The 20,906-nt window shown below is 48.4% G+C and overlaps 1 protein-coding gene across 10 annotated transcripts in view; it reads right to left on the bottom strand.

The window, feature by feature from the left end:
- NLRC5 (NLR family CARD domain containing 5) overlaps positions 1-20,906 on the bottom strand; it is a 54,211-nt gene that overhangs the window by 5,296 nt on the left and 28,009 nt on the right. For 6 of the 10 annotated variants that reach the window (XM_075160787.1, XM_075160794.1, XM_075160790.1 and 3 more), the window contains 26 exons: positions 20,534-20,608; positions 19,407-19,490; positions 18,587-18,670; positions 17,603-17,692; positions 17,431-17,493; positions 16,658-16,741; positions 16,090-16,173; positions 15,117-15,206; positions 14,081-14,146; positions 13,495-13,578; positions 13,335-13,418; positions 12,618-12,704; positions 12,082-12,162; positions 11,438-11,521; positions 10,971-11,054; positions 10,250-10,333; positions 9,492-9,575; positions 9,322-9,405; positions 8,540-8,623; positions 7,505-7,588; positions 6,550-6,633; positions 5,376-5,459; positions 4,078-4,161; positions 3,834-3,917; positions 1,679-1,762; positions 487-570 (listed from right to left, as the gene is read on the bottom strand). In XM_075160787.1, coding sequence (XP_075016888.1) covers positions 487-570; positions 1,679-1,762; positions 3,834-3,917; positions 4,078-4,161; positions 5,376-5,459; positions 6,550-6,633; positions 7,505-7,588; positions 8,540-8,623; positions 9,322-9,405; positions 9,492-9,575; positions 10,250-10,333; positions 10,971-11,054; positions 11,438-11,521; positions 12,082-12,162; positions 12,618-12,704; positions 13,335-13,418; positions 13,495-13,578; positions 14,081-14,146; positions 15,117-15,206; positions 16,090-16,173; positions 16,658-16,741; positions 17,431-17,493; positions 17,603-17,692; positions 18,587-18,670; positions 19,407-19,490; positions 20,534-20,608 — 2,148 coding nt within the window. Of the gene's footprint in view, positions 1-486; positions 571-1,678; positions 1,763-3,833; positions 3,918-4,077; positions 4,162-5,375; positions 5,460-6,549; positions 6,634-7,504; positions 7,589-8,539; positions 8,645-9,321; positions 9,406-9,491; positions 9,576-10,249; positions 10,334-10,970; positions 11,055-11,437; positions 11,522-12,081; positions 12,163-12,617; positions 12,705-13,334; positions 13,419-13,494; positions 13,579-14,080; positions 14,147-15,116; positions 15,207-16,089; positions 16,174-16,657; positions 16,742-17,430; positions 17,494-17,602; positions 17,693-18,586; positions 18,671-19,406; positions 19,491-20,533; positions 20,609-20,906 lie in introns of those variants that run through there. The other 4 variants (XM_075160793.1, XM_075160791.1, XM_075160795.1 and 1 more) reach the window with 4 other exon arrangements.

Genomic DNA, 20,906 nt, shown 5'->3' with positions numbered 1-20,906 from the left:
AGTGAAGGATGCGTGGGTCTCTCCTACAAGAGGTTTCTAGTGGAGTTTAATGCACAGGGTTTGGAGAAGCAATGACAAGGAGTGGGAAAAATCAGGTGTCCAAGTATCTGCAAGATATGGATCCCAGGGCAGAGTGGGACAGGGTAGGAATGTATCTGAAGTGAAATCAGATGTAAAGGGAGAAAGAAAACTTATAGGAAAAAATGCAACAAACTTCCTGATGGGGACATTACACAACTGGCTCTTCATTTTTACCTCATTTAAAGCCAGTAAGCTTTTCAGTCCTTTTTTCCCAGGACTTTCTGAGGGGCCTAGAAAACCCTCAGCTTACTTGGCTTGCGTCTGCGTCCCCTGCAATATCCTATTCCGTGCCAGCTAACCCAGGGCAGCAGGCCGGCGTGGGTCACGTCTGTCCCAAGACTGGTCACCCCAACTTCCCCTTGCTGAGCCGATGCCCAGCCACAGAGCTCCGTGGTACCTGCTCACCTTATGAATTGAATTTCCGGGCACTTGGCAAGTTCCTCTGCTAGCTTTGTGGCCCCACAGGCGCCAATGCGATTTTTCTCCAGACTGTTTTAGAAACAAAAAGAGAGTTTCAAAATCCAAAACCAAACCAAGAGTGGAAAATAGCTGAATAATCACCGTCTCCTTCTCCTGTCCCAGAAGAGCTACACTTTTGCACCAGCACAGCAATGCCATACAACTTACATCAGCCTCATCTTTATGACTGTGGCCCTATTTATGCAAGAAGTGTGTGTGTGCACTGCTCCCTATGACCTCCTTCTAGCAACAGGACTGGTAAGCAGATCTCTTGCCCTTGGAGCACTCTAACAGATCCCACTGCCAGCTTGGTGCCAAAAAATGCTAGTAACGACTCCTCCTGCCTCAGACACAACCTTCCTGCTTGCACCTGGAAAAGAGCTGTGTTTTACTATGTGCTCTACTATGTAGTTTCCCAGCCCGAGACAAACAAAACTTGGTTCCTGACCCTACGACCCACAGACTAATTAATATTTTCATGCAGCTGAGAGATGGAAGACACATACCATGAATTCCAAAGGGCCAAGGGGAGGAAAGCTCCATGAACAGTCCTTGAGCAGAAGAGGACAGTCTCTCCCATGGAATAGGGCTGGGCTGTGATGCCACCGGGCCAGCACGTGAGCTGCCGGTTCAGTTCCAGCACAGGAGCTGCATCTGAGCTTCCTGTGAGCTCCGATGGCCTCACACCCACAATTTGGCTGCTCCATCCTCGGGATGGATTGCTTGCCGTGCTGCAGGCTTTCACAAAGGAAGGCTCCCTGAGCACAGTACCCATCTAGACCATCCCAGACACCAAAGAGAAGTAAAAGCTTGCAGGAAGCAGCTCACCTGAGGTCATTAGGTGATACGAATCATGTTCTAGAAATACCAGTTTGTCTTCCCTGACTCAAACAGGAGGCCTTCACAGACTAGCTTCTGCTTAGATACCTACACCGCAAACACCTTAAATAAAAAAATGCCTCTCTGCGCTGTGTATCACCCAAGCAAGGTTGGCCCTCGGTCTGCAGCAAGAATGCTAAGCAAGAATTTGAACTGCAAAAGCTTGTCTGTTGTTCCTAACATCCACCCCCTTTCTGGGAGTGCTCAGTGACAGAAAAACAAGTCTTCTTCCTGGGGTTGCTCTCAGGGCTGTACTCACTCTAACATCTTCAGCTTCTCCATCCCTGGGAGAGCACTGGCCAGCTCTTGGGCTCCTCCGTCACCAAGGGTGTTCCAAGACAGTCTAAGACAGACAAGAAATTCCAACTGTGAGTCAGTCGATAAACACAAGGGGAATAACAGCAGTGCTGGGATACAACCCCCTCACAGATTCGCCTGTTTACAAGAGCTTATCGCCTTCTTATCATGGCAGGTAAATGTTCCCCTGATTTACAAGCTTAATTCTGAGGAGTTTCCTCAGTTTCACCATGGTAAGACACCAGGGAATGTCACCACAGAGCCTGGGACTGGGGTTATCTCCGGAGTCCTGCAGGCCCAGGGAACGAGATGCGAAAGATGGAAATGACTGCTGAGCACACAGCTTTACCCCAGGACAACTCCTTCTTGTGCTGATGGTGTTAAACTATTGCAGCAGCTAAGGTGCCTCTCCGACCTGCTCTTAAAGCCGCCTTTTGACTCAGCTCTTTCAAAGGATAGCTCGCAGGGCTCTTGAAAGGCTGGGTTTTTCACTTTCTGGTGCATTAGCAAGTGAGAAAATTCTCCAGATCCTTTCTTTGCCACTGGCTGAACAGCCTGGGCATTTCCCTCTCGCCTGGAAAACAGAAACCTGGCACGGCACCGTCAGTGCTTCACTACAATACTCAGCCGAATGATCCTGGGGCCACCTCACAGAGCCATTCCTCTACCCAAGACTGAGGAACTCCAGAATTTCTGTATCGTGTGTAGGGGCCAAAAAAAAAGAAAGGCAGGACAGGATCCAGCTCAAGAATTGAGGCCTTCCGCGAAACAAGTTCACAGCCTGTTCTGGGATTTCATGCGTATCAGCATATCGCTCGCTGCGTCACTCAGATTTCCCAATGACAGAACCCACAGATGCCTCCACTGACCAGACCAGACCCCTCCTAACACCACTATTAAAGGAGAATCTGCCTATCTGTTAGCAATCCAGGAGCAGTAACTCCCACATGGTTAGCTAGTCTCAGTGCCATGCTGCAAGCAATGCACCTATGCACTGAATATCGCTTTACTCATCCCATCACTCCGCTGGATTATTGCCAGACCTCTCATGGGTCTGGCAATAAAATCCTGGCTTTGACCTAATGCCCTGAGTCCTAAGAGATCTGTGATCTCCACACAAATACCTTCTGGGGGAGGGAAAGTCTGGTGGGCTCACGACCCATGCATCATTTTACTCAAACCATCCACGAGTACTTTGCAGAACTGAGGCACATAAGAGTATGATGACAACCAAGTGTCACCCCGCTGGCCACAGCAGAGATGACCACAGAGCCTAGGTCTCACAGATCTATATCCCGATAGAGGAGTGATCCCAGCCTAGGAGGTCCGTACCCTGCCAGCACCTCAGGCAGTGTTAGTCTTCATTAAAGCTACAGGTAGCTCAGGGTTGATGAGACTGCTGCTGACTCCATGGGATTTTGTGTACTACAATTAAAGTTAAGGTCCCTCTAGTGCAATGGGGCAAATTGCTTTTAAAAAGACATAAGCTGGAGAACGTTCCGGCAGGCTTCTCACTGAGGTTCTCTTGGGCAGGTGAACACATGTCAGAATGTAGTTAGCCCATCTAACTGTTTACTGAAAACATGTTAAACGGCCATGCATCAGAGCAACCCTTTTTATTCCAGTGTGGAGAGCGAGGCTGCAGGTCTCATCCACAGGCTGAATCCACTTTGCTTTGAGCTCTCAATTCAGCCTCTACAATTGCACAGAGAAGCTCCTGCTCTGCTCTGAGAGCCAACTCTGGCCATCTTGTAAAAAAATGGAGGCAAGACTTGGACCATGGAGAACAAGATGGGGAATTCGTCCTGCCTCGCAAAGCAGATGCTAAAAGACCAAAGATAACGGACAGAGTTTGAAGATGAGTGTTTTCCTCCATATTCTGTTCAGCTCTTCACATTCAGCTTCCAGTAAGTTGCTAGTTATACCAGGAAATTTTTAGCAATAAATTTTGTCAATTAGTAAATTACTAGTAAATTTATCACTAAAAAGTACTTAGTGGTAAGTATCAGTAAGTATTTAGCAGGATCAGAAATGTACTGCAGTTAAAAAGAGGAGCAGGCATTAAAACAAGAGTGACCTGTGTGTTGAAGGGTCTCCCCATCCATTCCCACACTCACGTTATCTCCTCCACGGAAGGGCATTGTCGGAAGCTGTGAGAAAGTGATTTTGAAGCATCATCAGTGATTCCACAGAGTTTCAAGCTGAAGCAGTGGGGAGAGAAAAAACAGAGGGCACAGTGTGCTGGCGTCAGAAACGATTGGGAATACAGCACCAGCACCAGCACCAGCTCCTGCCCTGGCAACGCCCCAAACAAAGCCAGCCACGCTCTGCCCCAGCAGCCCTCAGCACCCTGGCACTCACTCGATCTTCCGGAGGTGTTCAAAGCACGGCAGCCCCTCCGACAGGGCATGGATACTTCCTTCCCCAAGGTCATTTTCTGATAAACTGTAAGAGTAATGGAAAAGCTTTGAGTTAAAAAGAAAAAGCAGAAAAAGCAGTTAGTCTGAGAAAAGCCACCACCAGAATGTAACTATGTGAATCAGCAAGTCAATAACTAGTACCCAGACTAAGTGAGGACTCTAGACAGCAGGGACGAGCCGGATCGGCACATGGCAACTCAGGGTCAATTCCCTGCTTGGTAAAATGGGAATGACAGCTCTGCTCTAACTTGCAGCGTAAGTCCATTCAGCACTGAATCGCCTGCAGACAGCAACGTGGGGTTATACCAATGGCTAAGATGGACACACCTCCAGCACATCACGTGTTGCATGTGAAACTGGAAATAAGAAGTTACGCTGGAGTTAATGACTGGCGTGACTCGAGAGGCAATGACGGTAAGGGAGACTGGGAAGAAGACACGGCTCTCAAAGACTCAGGGGGCAGCAGAACTGCCTTCCAGCCTTTACCAGGGTGTGCTGCTCTGTTCTCATCTACCAGCAAACACAAGCCATGGCAATACCTCCCCTGCTCTAAGGTATCTCACACCTAAAATACCAACACCCTAATTCATCTTGTTATTTAAGAATAGGATAGAATAGAATAGAATAGAATAGAATAGAATAGAATAGAATAGAATACAATACAATACAATACAATATAATATTTCAGTTGGAAGGGACCTACAATGATCATCTGGTCCAACTGCCTGACCAATTCAGGGCTGACCAAAAGTTAAAGCATGTTGTTAAGGGCATTGTCCAAATAATAAGTAAACACATAACAATAATAAAACACATATCAAACATATAACAATAAACAAACACATAACAAAGAACGGCGGCATCAAGGATGCAGCAGGAAGAGTTAATTCACATCACCTCCATTCTTTCAGTTCCATATTTAGAAATTCTACCACTCCCCAGGTGACTGCATACAGCAGTCGAAAGGCACACGGCTACACAAAACCTGGCAAACAGCACTGGCAGACAAGGTTCAACGTCTGAAGTGATCTAAGCTGCCCTGCAGGCAGGGCAGCGACCTTCAGAGAGCGTCTCCTCTCATCCTACGAAGCGTGTCTAGGACGGGTGGAGGGATTCACGCTGCGCACGGGAAGAGCCTTCGTGACAGCCTCAGGCCTGTGAGCTGAAATGATCCCCACCCGCAGAGCGATACCGGTCCATACATTTGGCGCCATCCCAAGCGCACCTGCCATGGCCTACCTTATCTCTTCTAGCAGCCCACAGGCCACCAGGGCTCGGGCCAGCTCCATCCCTCCTGCTGGCCCAATGTTATTGTTCTGCAAGCTAACAGAAGAAACATAAGCATTGGAGGATTACTTTAGAATAAAGCTGTAATAAAAGCTCATATTTAACTTGCCAAGAAGGTAACTGCTACATCTTTTGAATCAGCGCCTGGTGCTGGTAATAACCTGGGATTCTTGTGGATTAATCAAATGAAAGGGCCTGGAAAACAGGGAGGCAACAGTGGGGACCAGCACTGTGGCTAGCACGTCACATAGCTCCTGCGGCTGTCGACGACACGGAGCCCTGAGGACAGGCAAGTTCAGTGGATTTGCCCATGCTCACAACGACGGAGCACAGTCAGCCAGTCGCTGCAAAAGCGAAGGCTGCACGGTACCACCGGCCGCCTACCTCCAGCTCTGCGCACACGGGAGCGGTTTGAGATGGGTGAGGAACGGCCTTCAGAGCAAAGAGCAGATGGGAAATCTCATGTCTGCAGATTTTCCAACGCCTTTCCAGTGAAGACAAGAACCTACCCAGAGGACTACAGTATCCCACCACTGGGATTCCTCTGCTAAGTTATCTTTTGACGATACCTTAGACACAGGCTGGAAAACACACCACTAGGCTAACTGAGCCCAGCCAGCTCTTCTAGCTCACCGATTTCTTGCTTTGCTACTGTAAAACAGTATGGGAAAGTCCCACGTGTTAGAGCCCTGGAAAGACTCCCACAAAAGGTTTAAAACCATAATACCACTGAGTTCAGGGGGAAAAATGACTCAGAGGTGCCTGCACAAAACAGTGAGGGACCACAAAAGGTGCTCATATTTATTTTTACATTACACCAGAACGAGAGGATAGCCAGAGGCATTAGAAGCTAACATACTGAAAACCAATTTTAAGGGTTATTTTACTGTATATACAATGCCTGGTTCATCTTTAAAGTTAACGCTGCAAGAGATTATGCAAGAGTAGTTGATGTGACTTGATGCAGCAGAGTAATTGTGGAGGGTTTCTCAATCCTGAGACACTTAAAATAGTGTCTAAACACGAGACCAGTGCACCACTGCAGTCTGTGCCTTTTCCCATGCCTTCTTTCAACCATCCCACATATTCCCAGGATATCCAGCTTTCCTGGGGCAGAGGCACTTACTGCAGGATCTTCAAGTTGGTCGTGTGAGGCAGACAGAGGGCAAGTTTCACTGCCGTCCTGTCTCCAAAAACATTCCTTGATAGTCTGGAAGAAGCACAAGTGAGATGTTACTGGCAGTGAACTACAGAGCCTCATTCCTCACCTGTGTGTCACCCACACCCATCTGCGACCCCCATTCCTCACCCGCATGTGCACGGGACGATGCTGAAAGCAGCTGGTGTCCACGATTCAGGGGACACTGAGGGTGGGAGGAAAGAACAACGGGGTTTTGAACCCTGCAGCAGAAGTTAAACAGAGAAGTAAAACTGACTTGCACTTCAGGTGCACACTGATCTCCCTTCCTGACTGGGTTGTCCTGAGCTGGAATTACACCAAAATTGCCCTTTCTAATACGTGCCCTTAGTCCAGTATGCTGCAATCTGAAGGTTATATGAATAGCTCCGGTGTCTTAACCGTAACAGAAATAACTTTTTCTGATTTTTTTTTTATTATTATTATTTTATTTCTTTAATATGGTAGGGGCACGTTTGTTCTATAAACTGCTCTGCAGTGGAATGACTGATAATAAATCTGGCTGAGTAAAGCCTCTATCTGTCATCTTCCCTCCATTTTTGCAGCTATATAGATTAATGCTGATTTCTTAGGCAACACAGGCACTGCACAGCCCATGTGCCTGTGACACTGCCTGTTAAACCACAGATTCAGTTCTTCCCCACTGATGCAGTCCATACGGTTCTTGGAAATCTCTGAGAGATTGCAGTGAACAAGCAATCCCCAAACCTCCCACACCCAGCACCACACATTCCTATCCCATGTAGCTGTGAGTTTTTACCCTGCTCTCATAAGAATCAGTGGTAAAAATGATTTTGGCTTTACTGGAGCCAGATGAGATTTGGTTTCTTTGCCTTGATTTTTGCCCAGCTTCCTGAATGGACCTTGGAAATGAGACACTTACAGTAGCTCCTCGATGCGCCTGCAATAGGCAAGAGCTTCCATCAGCTTTTCCCCTCCAGCAGGACTGGGACTGTTCCCTGAAAGGCTAAAATAAGCACAAAAGACTCTCGGTGACTGAACAAGAACCAGAACGTACCAGCTTAAGATATTTCACTGTTTGCCTGGCGTGATGGGAGACTCGGGTCACTGCAGCAATGGGCTACACAGGGCTGCAGCGGTGTGTCCAGAGACACAGGTCTCTGGAAAATGGCCTGGGGATTGGTAGTGTGTTTTTGTCAAGTACAGAGTCACTTCTGCCCCTGCAGGTACTGGGGGAAGGAGCAGTCTTCCCTCTCCTAGACAGAACTGGGAATTTCCTTTTCTTGTTCACGTCATTTCCAGGTTTGTAATTTCAAAAAATTACACGGCATACCCCAGGGCTGAGCCGAACAAAGAGCCTGGATGCTCTAATTTCTGTTGCCTTGGAGCAGGGACAGTTTGAATCCATGTCTCTGAGAGAGAGCCCTGTCTAGAGACCGTGTTCTTGCTTTGACAAATTCTCAATTTCACCTCTACTTCCACCAGTAAAAGAAAGCAGTGCAGCAACACTGGGGGCCACCACACTGGGAACCCTACATAGCCCGAGGAAAGGTGCTGCGTGGGTCTGAGGCGTGTACCATTCCCCCAGGCTTGCAGATTTACTTTGCAGGACACAACTGAGCCAGAGAGCTCTGTTCAACCAGCTAGCGAAGGCCCGCAAACACCCACCGCTGTCTCTGGGGGTGACTGCACGAGGACATGGCCGTAACCTTCACTCTCAGAGCCTCTGCACTGGCAGAAAACGTCGCTGCCAGGCCCAGCGCTCCATGGGAAGGGTAGGAGATGGAACACCTTCCATTGGTTTGGGAGATTTCGTATCAGGTCTTCAATGACATTGAAAACGCTGGAAGGAGGTGGAACGTTGTATAAATGAAGGCGGCACAGGGCTTCCCACACAGGCTTCCCCACCAACTGTGGCCATAACCCAAATCGCTGCAAACAAAACAAAGGGACTCACTCGATTCTCTTCAGGTTTTGCATTTCCAGCAGGACAGCAGCTAGATTTATCAGGCCTGGATCTCCGATCTTGTTGTGGCTTAAACTTTAAAGAAGAGAAGAAAGGCTGTGTGGTAAAGGAAAATGCTAAGCATCAGGCAAAGTATGAGATCTTATTTGATATCCCCCATCCACGGGATGACACCTCTGACCTTGGCAGCAGAACCAGAGAGCTGCCTGTCTCAACTATCTCATGAAAAACTAATAGCTGGTAATGAGGCATTAAAAAAAAATTGCAAAGAGCAATCAAATTCACTGGATCTTGTTAATGGGTGGGAAATTACTTCAGCCAGAATAGCAAGGCAGGCAACAGCTGGTTATTATTTTCCAAACTACTAGAGTGGAGAATGGACAGAATCTGGCTAGAGAGAGAGGCAGAAAAGCAGAGCAAGCCTGGGGTTGGCTCTAGATTCAGATCTTTTCAGAGCAGGGAAGTGCTGGGTCCAAGGCTCTCCCAGGAGAGAAGGGATCAGTTCTGGATCCCAGGGATTCCAGAGATTTAAATCCAGAGGCTGTTTAATCCATTTTCTACGTGACTGCAGCAGAGCGGGGTTAGGCGAAATTCTCCTCCTCTGAACACCAAGCTCTGATTTCCTCTAGCCCAAGGTACCTCATACATGAGCATTCTGCAACCTCCCTGCTTTTGTTACAACATCGTGCATAAGCACATCTGGGTCTCTCCAAACATTGGCACCAGTGGTCACCTCTCTGCTGATGACAGACTGCAAGAAAGGAGAAACTCACTTGATTTCCTCCATGTAGTGCATATTCCTCAGGGCTTCTGCGAGTCTGGAGCAGCCATCATTACCAATACTGTTATGGTTCAAGCTGGAAACAACATCCCCAGGAAAATTAAGCGAGCGTTATTCAATATCACAAGCTGGGCTGGAGGCAAGCTGCAGTCACATACTCACATAAGCCTTTTCAGAGATGGCATTTCACGAAGTCCCAGCACAAGCTTAGGAATGGCAGCACTGCCGAGTTTCATGTGGCCCAGGCTAAAAGGTGAAGTAACACAGGAACAAGTAACTACCCGTGGGCAGTCATGCGAGCACTCAGAGCAGCGGAGAGCAGAAGGGTGGAAGAGAATTGGGAGTGTATTCTAGTCCCTGTGAATAGTTTTCAATTGTGTTCTCTAATGCAATTCTACTGGACGTGTTTGGATCCTAATAAAATACCAAGAGAATTCCAAATCTCTGGAGCAAGAACCCAGCCCCTCATGGAGCAAGGTGCCACTACGACCACAAGATGGCAAAGCTCTCGCGACAGCGACACACGCGGTCCAGTGGCACTTCATAACAGAAGGATGCCTTACACGTAGGTGCCTGGAAAAGCCATGTCTGTGCACAGGCCACCAGATCATCCTCCAGGAGTGAAATGCTGGCTCTGGGATTGCTGCTCCCAGCTGGAATGTGATCCATGCAAAAACCAGCTACCAAAACACTTTATTTCTCCACTGGACATTCCCTGCCAGAGACTACTGATCTCTGGCTCTCTCACTCATTGTTCATTGCAAATGAAAAGGAATTGTCGCTTCTTCCCTATCTGAAGTCCTCCAGCCATCAGGAAAACTACATCTGTCCACAGTACAGGCAGAAACGAGGCTGCAGTTTAACTAAAGCTTCTAGAAAGATCTGGCAGACTCTGGACAGCCTGGTAATAACACACTCACTTGAGCTCTTCAATGGCCTGGCAATTCTGCAAGCCCGTGATCAAGTAATCAATTCCAGTTGGCATAATAGTGCTAGCGGTCAGCCTGCAAAACAGCAAGGATCAAATAAGGTCAGGTCGCAGCACACTGAAAAAGAGGAGTTTACTGCACTGACAGGCAAGCTGCCCCATCCCAAACCCCATCCAGCACAGACATCAGGGACCAGTAAGTTTGGAGAGACTTCCACACCTCCCGTGTACAGGACTCCGAGACGTTCACATGACGTACACGTACCAAACAGCACGGTCTCTGCCTGGGCCAACCAACCCCCAGCATTTCACTGGGCAGAGATGCCCTTTATAAGCTGCCACTCACTCCAGGCAGTTGAAGAGGGCTGTGAAAAGGACTGAATGCTATCCATACCAGAAAAAGCTCTTTTACACAGTAGGGTGGTATAAACTTACCTACCACGTAAACAAGAGCCAAGGTCTCAGTCTCAAATTGCTTTCACTTCAAAAAAGGGGAAGAGGAAAAAACCTCAAGACATGCTCATGGTGCCCCTATAACCACCTCTAGCATGAACTGCAGAGAGCTGTTGAGTTTGCAACCCAGACACGGCTCAGGAGAGACCACAGAGCGCATGGCCATACTCCAGGCAAAGAGTGTTTCAGAGAGGATCAGGGTGAGGCACAGGGTTGAGCAAACGATAAAGATGTGGAAAAGACCGCAGCTGGGGACATACCCAAACTTTTTCAGCTCTGGAAGAGGTAGCAAAATCCTGACTAGCATTTCTGCTTCATCACTGTGGAGCTCAACATGAGACCACCTGCAAGAACAGAACAACGATCGTCCTCCGTCCTGATGGTGAAAGGTCTGTACCAAGCCCACAGCTAAAGCACACCGGTGCTGGGACATTGAAGAAGTGTCATGACATCGACACTTGGCAAGGTCCCATGGGAGCTCCCAGCCACGACAAGAGTACGGATTATCTGGGCACAGGGGAGAGATTTAGATGCCTTCAAAGGATACCCCAGGAAGCCACTAGGTCTATAGGTCTTTTCTATTTTCCAACCAAACACTCTAAGCAGGGGACCCAGGGACTGGGACCTTGCACTGGCCTCTCCCCTGCCCTGCTGCGTGCTCTTCCGCACACACAAAGACAAGCTACTCCCTTCCCAAAAAAATCCTCTACAGTGCCTGGCAACTCACCTCAATTCCTGAAGCTGAGCACATTTTTCACAAACCCTTTGGTAGAAGCAAGCACGCTTGATTTCTGGCTTGTACAGATTCAATCTGCAGGATGCAAACAGACAACGCCCCTGTCAGTGATGATCAGCAGATGCCCACTGCAGCATCTGGTGCCGCTTAGGGCCGGGCTTAGGAACAGATCAGAGCTTGGCAGGTGCCCTCCCTGGGCTCTCCTGCTATGTCCCATCTACACCAGAGTCCAGTGTAGAGAAACACAGCCCTTCCCCAACTGCACAAGAAGATAGCTGCCTTCTTCTTCAGCTACACAAAGGGAAAAAGACACTAATGCTGTTCTCTCCCTACACATTCATGCAGAAGCCAGCATGTCTTAAGTCTCCTCAAAGTGCTTATGTCTCCTGAGTGCTCCTGGTCCTGCAGGGAAGGTAGGTAGATTTTTTTACCTCATGCAGGTCCAGTATGGGCCTGAAGGAGGGTGGCCCGAAAGACACATGTACGTGAATAAGGTTCCTCCTGCATGTGTGGCTCAGAGGCACTCTCAGACTGAACCCATGGAGACCAGAGCCTCAGACACACTGAAGATATTTTTCATCCCATGGTGAGTTTCAGAACAAGCAGAAAATAAGGACAAATAGTCACTTTCTCACCTGCTAACGTCTGATTCCACCTTCCCCAGGCAGTGTGGGAACCTTACACCTAATTGGAAGAGGGTTTTATCCTTACATATCCTGGAAAGGTAGAGATTAGAGAACATCATAAGCCTGTGAACTCTTGAGGGAGAGCAAATGCTATTTTTCAGAAGAAAAATCAGGACGTCTGGATGGCACAGGACTATGCTGGTGCATGAATGCTAACCACCCATCTCTGAAGAGGTTTGCAGTATTTAAACTAGTTCCAAAGCCAGCCTAATCTGGGCACCCTTTCTCCCACGGAAGACTAGGAACATGGTCTCCTTTCCACTACACCTACTAAGGTGTGCGACCACAAACCTTCTAAGCACTTCTACCCGCCAGACATTTGGGTCAGACTTCCTTCAAGTTGGCTAATGGCTTACAAATGCACTGGAGACAGAGAATAAAGAACAGAAGAGCAAGCTAAAGTGCTGGCTTCAATCCCATTTCCTTAAAAGTATCGGGCTAAAAGAAAATATCTAAAAGATACCAGAACTTGAGGTGCTACTCACGTGATCTCAGTAATGTTTCCACAGGCCTGGACAGCCAGCTCAAGAAGGTTTGTGATACTTTCTTTATATACCCATGGCTCTTCTATGCTGCAAAGCAGAATATAGGCAGCTCTGTTTTATTCACATGCACGGATCCATCTCTGTCAGCTGCCTCCGTCAGCTGAGTGCTCAGCACTGATACACACGGAAAGACCGCTTTGCTCATCAGAGTAATGTCTACACGGGAAACAGGGTGCAAACTGGGAACAAACGGAGAAGCAGCCCAGCACCCCTGCAGAGGAGGACACAAACAACTTCCCTCCTGCCCGCCTACCACTGACAGCAATGAGAGGGAGCCTGGCCCTTGGGCTCTAATGCAACACATTTTGGGAGAAGCGAAGAATTCGTTACCCAGGTGAACTGCAGGATGCTCTGGCGAGACCTCTGGCGAGGGCACAGTAGGAATGCGTTCACCAGAATTAGCAACGTTCTTTGTAAGGCAGCTAGAGGTCTACAGAGACAGCACAGTTTACGGCCACAGCTTTACATGATGCTTGGTAGGAATCAAGGAGATAAAGCCAAAATACCAATAACTTAGAGTCACCCATGGGAATTTCTCAGGCCAACGCTACCTATCTTTGGAAGAAGCACAGTTCACTTTTGGTTTTGATGAAAGCAGATCTTAGATGATCAGACCAGGCTCAGATCAGTATCTAAAACAGCACAGTGACACAGTACCTGATTTTCAGAGGACCCAGATTTTTCCTCAGTGAATGCAAAAGTCTTTCTGCAGCCTGGACTGTCACGTTGTTATTTGAGGATCTAGAACCAAAGGTCATTGTAATGAACAGCTTACAAACGAGCCCACCCAAATGGGTCCAAGCAGCCCTTAACTCACATGTACTCTGTCAGACCAGTGCACTTTTCCAGGAGCAAGCACAACTTTTCCAAGTGCTCTGGCTGAAAGTTGCACTCTGCGAGTCTGAAAGGATGAGAAACAGAACAGTCTCAGTTCCTTACAAACAGTTCAGGCTTTCTGACCCAGAAATCTCAGGCATCACAACCTTTCCCCACAGAGAAAGAAGGATGGCACCAAAACCTTAAACGCCTTCCAAAAGGACTTCCAAAAAAGATTGTGGCAATGCTTCAAAAGCATCTGTTGGGATGTTCTGATACAGCATACGTGTACGCTAACGGTGCAGCTTTTTGTAGCACCCTGTCCTGTGACAGGGACTGTAGGCACACCTACAGGTTCCTAGGGGAGGAAGAGTCAGTGGGGAAGCAGTGAGAGAAAGGGCTGTGGGATTCTCTGTGACATGAGAAAGCTCTTCTCAGAAGGTGAATCCAAGGAAATGTATCATCTATTAGTGTAAAATATCACCATGCCAGGAGCTAGGGGCTACAAGAGGTTTCATCTGCCTTGTCCCTAGAAAAAGGACACCACCTTTGTCAAAGAAATCACAAAAAACAATCTGTACCGTTACCTCAAAATCTTTCTTGGGTCATCTCTGCTTGTCAACTTGATGATTAAAGTTGCTCTGGAGCACAAACTGCACGGAGAAGACACATCAGTGTAAGATTTGGAGGGAAAATGACTATTTTTCCCAGCGGTCAGCATTTAACAATACATCAAACTGCACAAAGCAACACAGCGCAGCAGTGACAGAGGTACCTGGCCCAGCTTACCTCTCTCTACAATAAACCAGCCCAGGGAAATGCTTCAATAAGGTTTTGCTAATGCTAAATCGGCATAAGGCAGCACTGGTGTGGGAGAAGCAATCCTGATCTGCCCTGCTTTTGTCTGCCTCCTCCTGTCCCTGCACTGTCTGCCGAGCTCTGGGGAGAGCTAAAACAGGAGACTGATCTGCTTTAAAATAGCCCAGCCAAAAGATTCAGCCCCCACATTTAACTGCAGGAATGAATGGAAGTGACCGTGGTTAAATTTGGTTCACGACAGACCGACTGCTCTACAGGAACATAAACATTCATAAGGACAGATCGGCAGCGTGGCCCAGCCTTCTGACTTGAATCCGTGAGAAAAGGCAGTTCATGCCAGTGCAACAAGCCCAGAACCCATGGGCTATTTTTGCCAGAGAGGAAAGGAGATAAAGACGCAAATCCAAGTCAAGAACATTGGAATTGCTTTCGACAGACTCGCTCTGAAATCTCAGCATATTGAAGTGAATTAGGGACCACATTTTTAGAGAGCAAAGGCTGACTCCTGCCCTGAAAAGGTTCCTTTACAGATACATACATGACAACAATTAGTACAGCTGAATACTTGTGACTTTATAATCAAAAATGACTTGGCCCTTTGGAATAGCAGTTCTGCTAGCTTCCTCCTTGGCAGTTATATTTGGCCAATAGTAATGGACATGAACAAAAGCTTTGCGTGCACTTATACATAAAAGTAGTTGAAAATGTAGCCTTCGTCATTATTACCTGAAGACCACAAACTTGCGATAATTAAGAGGAAAACATGCAGGGAAGAATTAGAAATTAGTGAGGAGAAACACTCACCTGACTTGAACTTCAGTGGTATTTCCAGATGTGGCAAAGGTATTTACGAGTTGCAGAACTCCATCCTGAGAAATCCTATTATGGCTGAGACTGCACAGAAGAGAAAGAAGGTTTTTCAGGTGTTAAGAGTCAGGGTTGTCCCCAGGCTCCTCAGCCACAGAGGTGAAATTCAAGCTGGCACTGAAGACAGCAGTTTGTGGGGCGCTGGGCCCTGTCGGCTGTGCTAAATGCACCGAACCCCTCCAAGACACAGCACCGATGACTTGGGTGATGCACCGAACCCCTCCAAGACACAGCACCGATGACTTGGGTGATGCACCGAACCCCTCCAAGACACAGCACCGATGACTTGGGTGATGCACCGAACCCCTCCAAGACACAGCACCGATGACTTGGGTGATGCACTGAACCCCTCCAAGACACAGCACCGATGACTTGGGTGATGCACCGAACCCCTCCAAGACACAGCACCGATGACTTGGGTGATGCACCGAACCCCTCCAAGACACAGCACCGATGACTTGGGTGACACAGCAAGTGCAGCTTGCCTCTTGCACTAGAGGCGGCTGACTGCTGGAGCAGTTGCTTCCCCAGCAGAAAGGGAAGGGGAGAGGCTGGTGTGGGGCACAGATAAGCTCACAGCATCTATGGGCCTTGAGTTATTCAAAGAGGACAACGTAGACAGGAAAGTGATGAACTGAAAACTCAGGGGACTGGGTCAACTTCTGTCATGCTACCCCACTCTGGGCCTTGTTATCTCCTGCTGACGCCAACAGAAAGACTTTTACTTACTTGACAGGTTTTGGATCAGACCCTGAGTCACCCTGGCCTGGAGGTCTTGAGCTGTGCTCATGGCTCACTCAGACCTTACCCCCTAAGGCAGGAGCGGGCAAGAAGCACGACAACCAGCTTCGGGAGGGATCGCGTGAACGCCTCTCTGCTAGGGCACCTCACAGTCAGAGCGTTTTCTTACTTGAGGGAACAGGTGACGGGCACTCGATGCAGGTGGTCCAAGAGGCACCTCAGGCCTTCATCTCCCAGCTGATTCCGGGAGAGACTGAAAGGCAGAAGAACAAGGCGGCCAGCCAAAACTCAGCCTTTTAAGCAGCAATGCTCCTCTGAGAAGCTTTGAAGGAAAAAGCCAAATTTCCTGGACTTAAATCCCAGCTTGGCCATTAAAGGCCTGTCTAAAACAAACTGCTGCCCTACAAAACTACCTCATACATAAGCTCCAGAGCAAGCTCAGATGAAGAGCTCTGAACACAAGCTCAGGGCAGAGCTCGGATGAAGCAACAAATGCCTCAAAACAGCCACAGAGTGAAAATGCCAAGGAAGTTGTCCCACCAGCTCAGGCCCTCTTAAAATATATCTATAGAGGACCCGTCTGATTACTAATCCATTTTGTTTCTAAATAGTCTGAAGGAGCACACATACACAGGCAGACAGGCTGGGAAACCCCAGGCAATGCTGAACCACGCCAACCCAGCTCTCCCCCAGCGACTCTCGTTCAAGGTCACGGTAACAACCCAAGCCCCACTTACTCTACTTCTGCCAGCCACCCACGCTGCTCCAGGACTCTGCAGAGCTCATCCATCTGCCCTTGGCCGATGGCACAGTCCGTCAGCCTGCATACGAGACAGCAAGAGAGTTAAAGCACGGCTGGCAACCAGGCTCAGCCTGAGCAGCGAGAGCTGCCCATCAGCAGTTGCATTTTTACACCAGTCTTGGTGCAGCATTCACTGAGATGAAGGCCCTTAGCTGCACCAGTGTTTGAGACTTCTCATAACGCCTCCCTGAGGTTAGTAATGACAAACCCCACGTTATAAGTGGGAAACAGATCTTTTCACATTTTTTGCCATCTCCGTGGTGCCTAACTGGAGACATGTTACAGCCGTCTTTACAGGGGCACCCAGCAACCATCGCTCCCGAAGAGTGATGCAGTCACGTATCGCAGACACAGCACACTGATGCTCATATGCAGATTATCACGCAGAATTTGAGACACACACGTGGAAAATGCGGTGTCTAGGGCTCAATTCAGCTGCTTGGCCAGCAGTTTGGTGCCACTTAAGATGACCATGAGTGGTCCAGTGGCCACTCAAGAAAGGCACAGGCCTCTGCCATCCCAACGCATCTCAAAGGGTACTGAGTTGCACTTAGGCAGCTCTTGAGCCCCAAAGCCTCAGCTACTAGCCCAAGCTCCTTGACTACCAGACCATGAGTTCTTCTTACAAGAGGAGATTTGGCTACTTGCACTAGTGTTTCAAACTGAATCAAAGCAAGTGGATTATAATTAAGTGTCGTATGCCAGTACCTGCAGGATGTCTTTTGGCTTCGCATCCTTGCTCCTAAATGCAAAAAAGCATTTTCACTTGACCTGAAGCAAACACAAAAGACAGTCCTTCAGCAATGCTCTTCAAACATGACAAGCTTTGTAGTCCCTTTAAAGCTGAGCTGTTGGGCTCCAAACAGTCTGAGTGTCTTACCGGACTTCTACCATTCTGATCCACTCACAGAGATTGATGGAGTTGATGACTAAGACAGTGCAACGTGGGGAAAATGTGTTGTTCCTAATACTGAAAAGGAGGGGAAAGAAAGAACAACGAAATCACCTCCCAAGAAGAAAAGTTCCAATACACATGGCCCAATTTTCCCATTGTTTACTTTGAGAAGCAAAAAGGCTGGATCCGCCCCATTTAACTCAAGATCGGTGAGCAAGGATCTAAAGTTTTGGGCGTTGGCACCCAGCGTTCCTTTAACTAAAGGAGAGTCTCCTTTAGTCTCCTTTGACTAAAAAGGGAGTACAGACCAAGGGTTTACACTGAACAACTCCTCTTCAAGGCTACTGGACTAGAAATACCCCAGACTGGAAGCAACCTCCTGACTGAGCAAATTCAGTCTCTCGAGACACTGCAGCTCCTCCATGCTACAACACCTTGCAGAAGACGGCCAAGCTCCTTCTGAGCTTTTTGTCCACATGGTGGGAGTGCCCTCGCCCCTGCCAGCACCTCTCTAGCCTAAATTCCCAGCCTAAATGGCTGAAGTGCTGCCAGGAAACGCTTCTGGTGGCGAGTGAGGCAGGGTGCCAGATCCCCGCAGGGGCAGAGCTGTGAGATGCTGACCACGCACATGGTGGTGGTGTGTCAACCAAGTCCTACATCTGTTACGGATGCTGTAAGTCACGTTCCACGGGACCTGCTAAGTGAGGATTATCTGGGATGCTGTGCCTAGGGTGGGTATTTCTCCTCCTATCCTTTTTTTTCCTCTATGTGTCATTAAATACAAAAGGTTCAGTGCTGCTTTGGTTCTAGAAACAAGACAGGAATGGGTGTGAGAGAGTTTCTGCATTTTCTGTGCCTAGCTCATTAATCTACAATTATTGATTAATGCTCCTGAGATATGTTCTGGTATTAACACTATCCAAATCAATGTTTCATGGCAGCAATCAAAGCAGGGACCCCAAACATTACCTCAGTAGTGTCAGATGACAGAGGTATGGCAGGAAGCTCAGTAATCTCTCAATGCTCTGGTCACTCAATGAATTTCCAGACAGTCTGTAAAACACAGAAGGAAACAAATTCCAAGAGAAACTGGGACAATCTGTAAGTATTTCTATAAAATCTACATAGACATGCACGCACATATGTGCATGGGGGTGTTACAGGCAAATTCTGAAAAAGGACATGTCCAGAAATGCCCTGAAAGTTGGGCAAGATTTAGTCCTTACAGGCTGGTCTCTGTGCTTCTCCACATCCTACAGCCAATTAACACTCCAGTTTTAAGAGTCTTACTCTTCCATTACTGTAAATTTATTAAATTATGCTACTGATGCATTTCGTGCATGCAATATGGGTATTATGTTGCTTTTATTTACTCAGTGTTCTGACCAGTATTCTTCTAATTTTCTTGGTGCCCAGCTCCTGCCCGGAGTTCTTCAGGAGTTCAGTTCATGTGTTAGTGGGCCAGGTGCTCTTGCTCTGGCTATACTCAAGCCAGGGTCTCGAGGAGGAGATGATAGACTTGTGTCTAGCCACATGATTGAGGAAGACTATGAGAACACATATGTGTTCTGAGGTGTTTACACACAGACATGGCACACTTAGGAGAGGCCAAAGTCTGAAGCAGAGAAGGCGGTGGAAGGTGTGGGTTTATCTAAGCATCTTGGTGAAGTTTTGCGGGGATTTCTAAGAGGCTGAGGGGAGAGCCGATTTACCCCAGCTGCTAACCTGAACACCGACTGTATCTGCGGGCTGGGGAGACAGGCAGGGTTGCCGAGTGCACAACACTTACTCAATTTCTGTCAGCTGGGGACATTGAACCAGTATCTGGCACAGCCTGGTCACGTCCTCTGGACCCACTCTGCAGTCCCTGAGACTGAAGCAAACACAGCACTCAGGAGCTAAACACTTCCCATGACCACGGTGTGGCAACACTCCCTTCACATCCCAGAGCCCGGAGCAACCCTCTCACTTCCACTACATATATTTTCCTACCCACAGTCTAGGACTGAGAAGTCAAAACCTGTGACAACCAGACGATTTCACCAGCTCCAAGCTGATTCAAGAGAGCCAGACCACCAAAATACCATGTCATTTTGGGTGTTGCCTCCCTACAGCCACATCATCGGTACTTAAATTGTCTCTCGAGACTGGACAGCATCTTTCCCTGCTCAGCACTGTCTCAGCTCTCCCAGAGCAAGGCTCGGAATGGTGCCTCCTATCTTCTTCTCCAAGAAGGAAATCGCAGAAACCTTCCTGGGTGACAAACTGGCAGGTGTCCATGGGACGAATGTAGTAGCCAGCCAGATTTGTATCTCATTATTTATGGACAGAAGCTTCCCCTGCAGGAAAGCAAGACAATCCCTACGAGCCTAGCCAAGCAAAAGATGCACTATTTACTTTCATATATATGCCTGTAGCAGTGGACATTCCAAGTCTATCCCAAGAGGGTGTATTATTCACCCAGCCACCTCGGGCATATCACTGTGTCCCTCCAGGGATCACAGAGCACAAATACCCGTTGGCCTGGGTTGATGCCAGCCGGCCCAACGTCTTTAAGGCTTTGCCAAATTACACCAACCAAGACCTTCTCCCTTGTAACCAAGTGTTATTTTGGACTGGCCTCCCTGAGCAGTTTCAGCAGGGAAGAGGATGGAGGAGATGTATATTAAAGACGCACCTTTTCCAGAGGTGTCTCATGTGGAATCAGTCATGATGGGATATAAGCAGAGGAAAGAAACATCTGCTTTCCAGGAGAGCTGAGTCCGCCCCCGAAGGCAGCCAGAGCACAAGACAGCTCTCTGAGGAGACACAGCTGGAGGGATGGGTCTGCTCCACACATTACGCCACAGATACAGCCCCCCACAGCCATCTTTCCCTACACTCCTGGGTGACAAAAGAAAGCTGGGGCTGCCATACCGAAAGCACCGCCCTTTTGCTACGTGCTTGGGATGCTCCAGGAAACTGCTTCTCCATCTGCTGGTACTTCTGACCCTGGGGAAAGAACAGATTACCCCATCAGTTGTGCTGATGTTATTGCCCCCGTGTAGCTGACTCCCCACGCTGCAGCTGGGGAAGAGGGTGAGGTGGTGGCAGTGGCCTCACGCTGCAGTCTGCCTTTTCTCACCACCTGCCAGAATTAGATTCACGTCATCCCCAGAAGAAAAAGGGCCTCATCATCCCTCTTCCAGCCTCCAGAGAGCTCTGCGTCCACCCAGCACTTTGGGCGTTCGCTCTGCCCTGGCCCGGGAGGGAGATGACTACAGCCCTGGTCATCAGTGGGATGCTGCGG

This window comes from Calonectris borealis, chromosome 12 (genome assembly GCF_964195595.1).
Source record: "Calonectris borealis chromosome 12, bCalBor7.hap1.2, whole genome shotgun sequence".
NCBI classification, from domain to species: Eukaryota; Metazoa; Chordata; class Aves; order Procellariiformes; family Procellariidae; genus Calonectris; species Calonectris borealis.
Note: the sequence above shows the minus strand (reverse complement) of the source record. Positions and strands in the feature narration are given on the sequence as shown.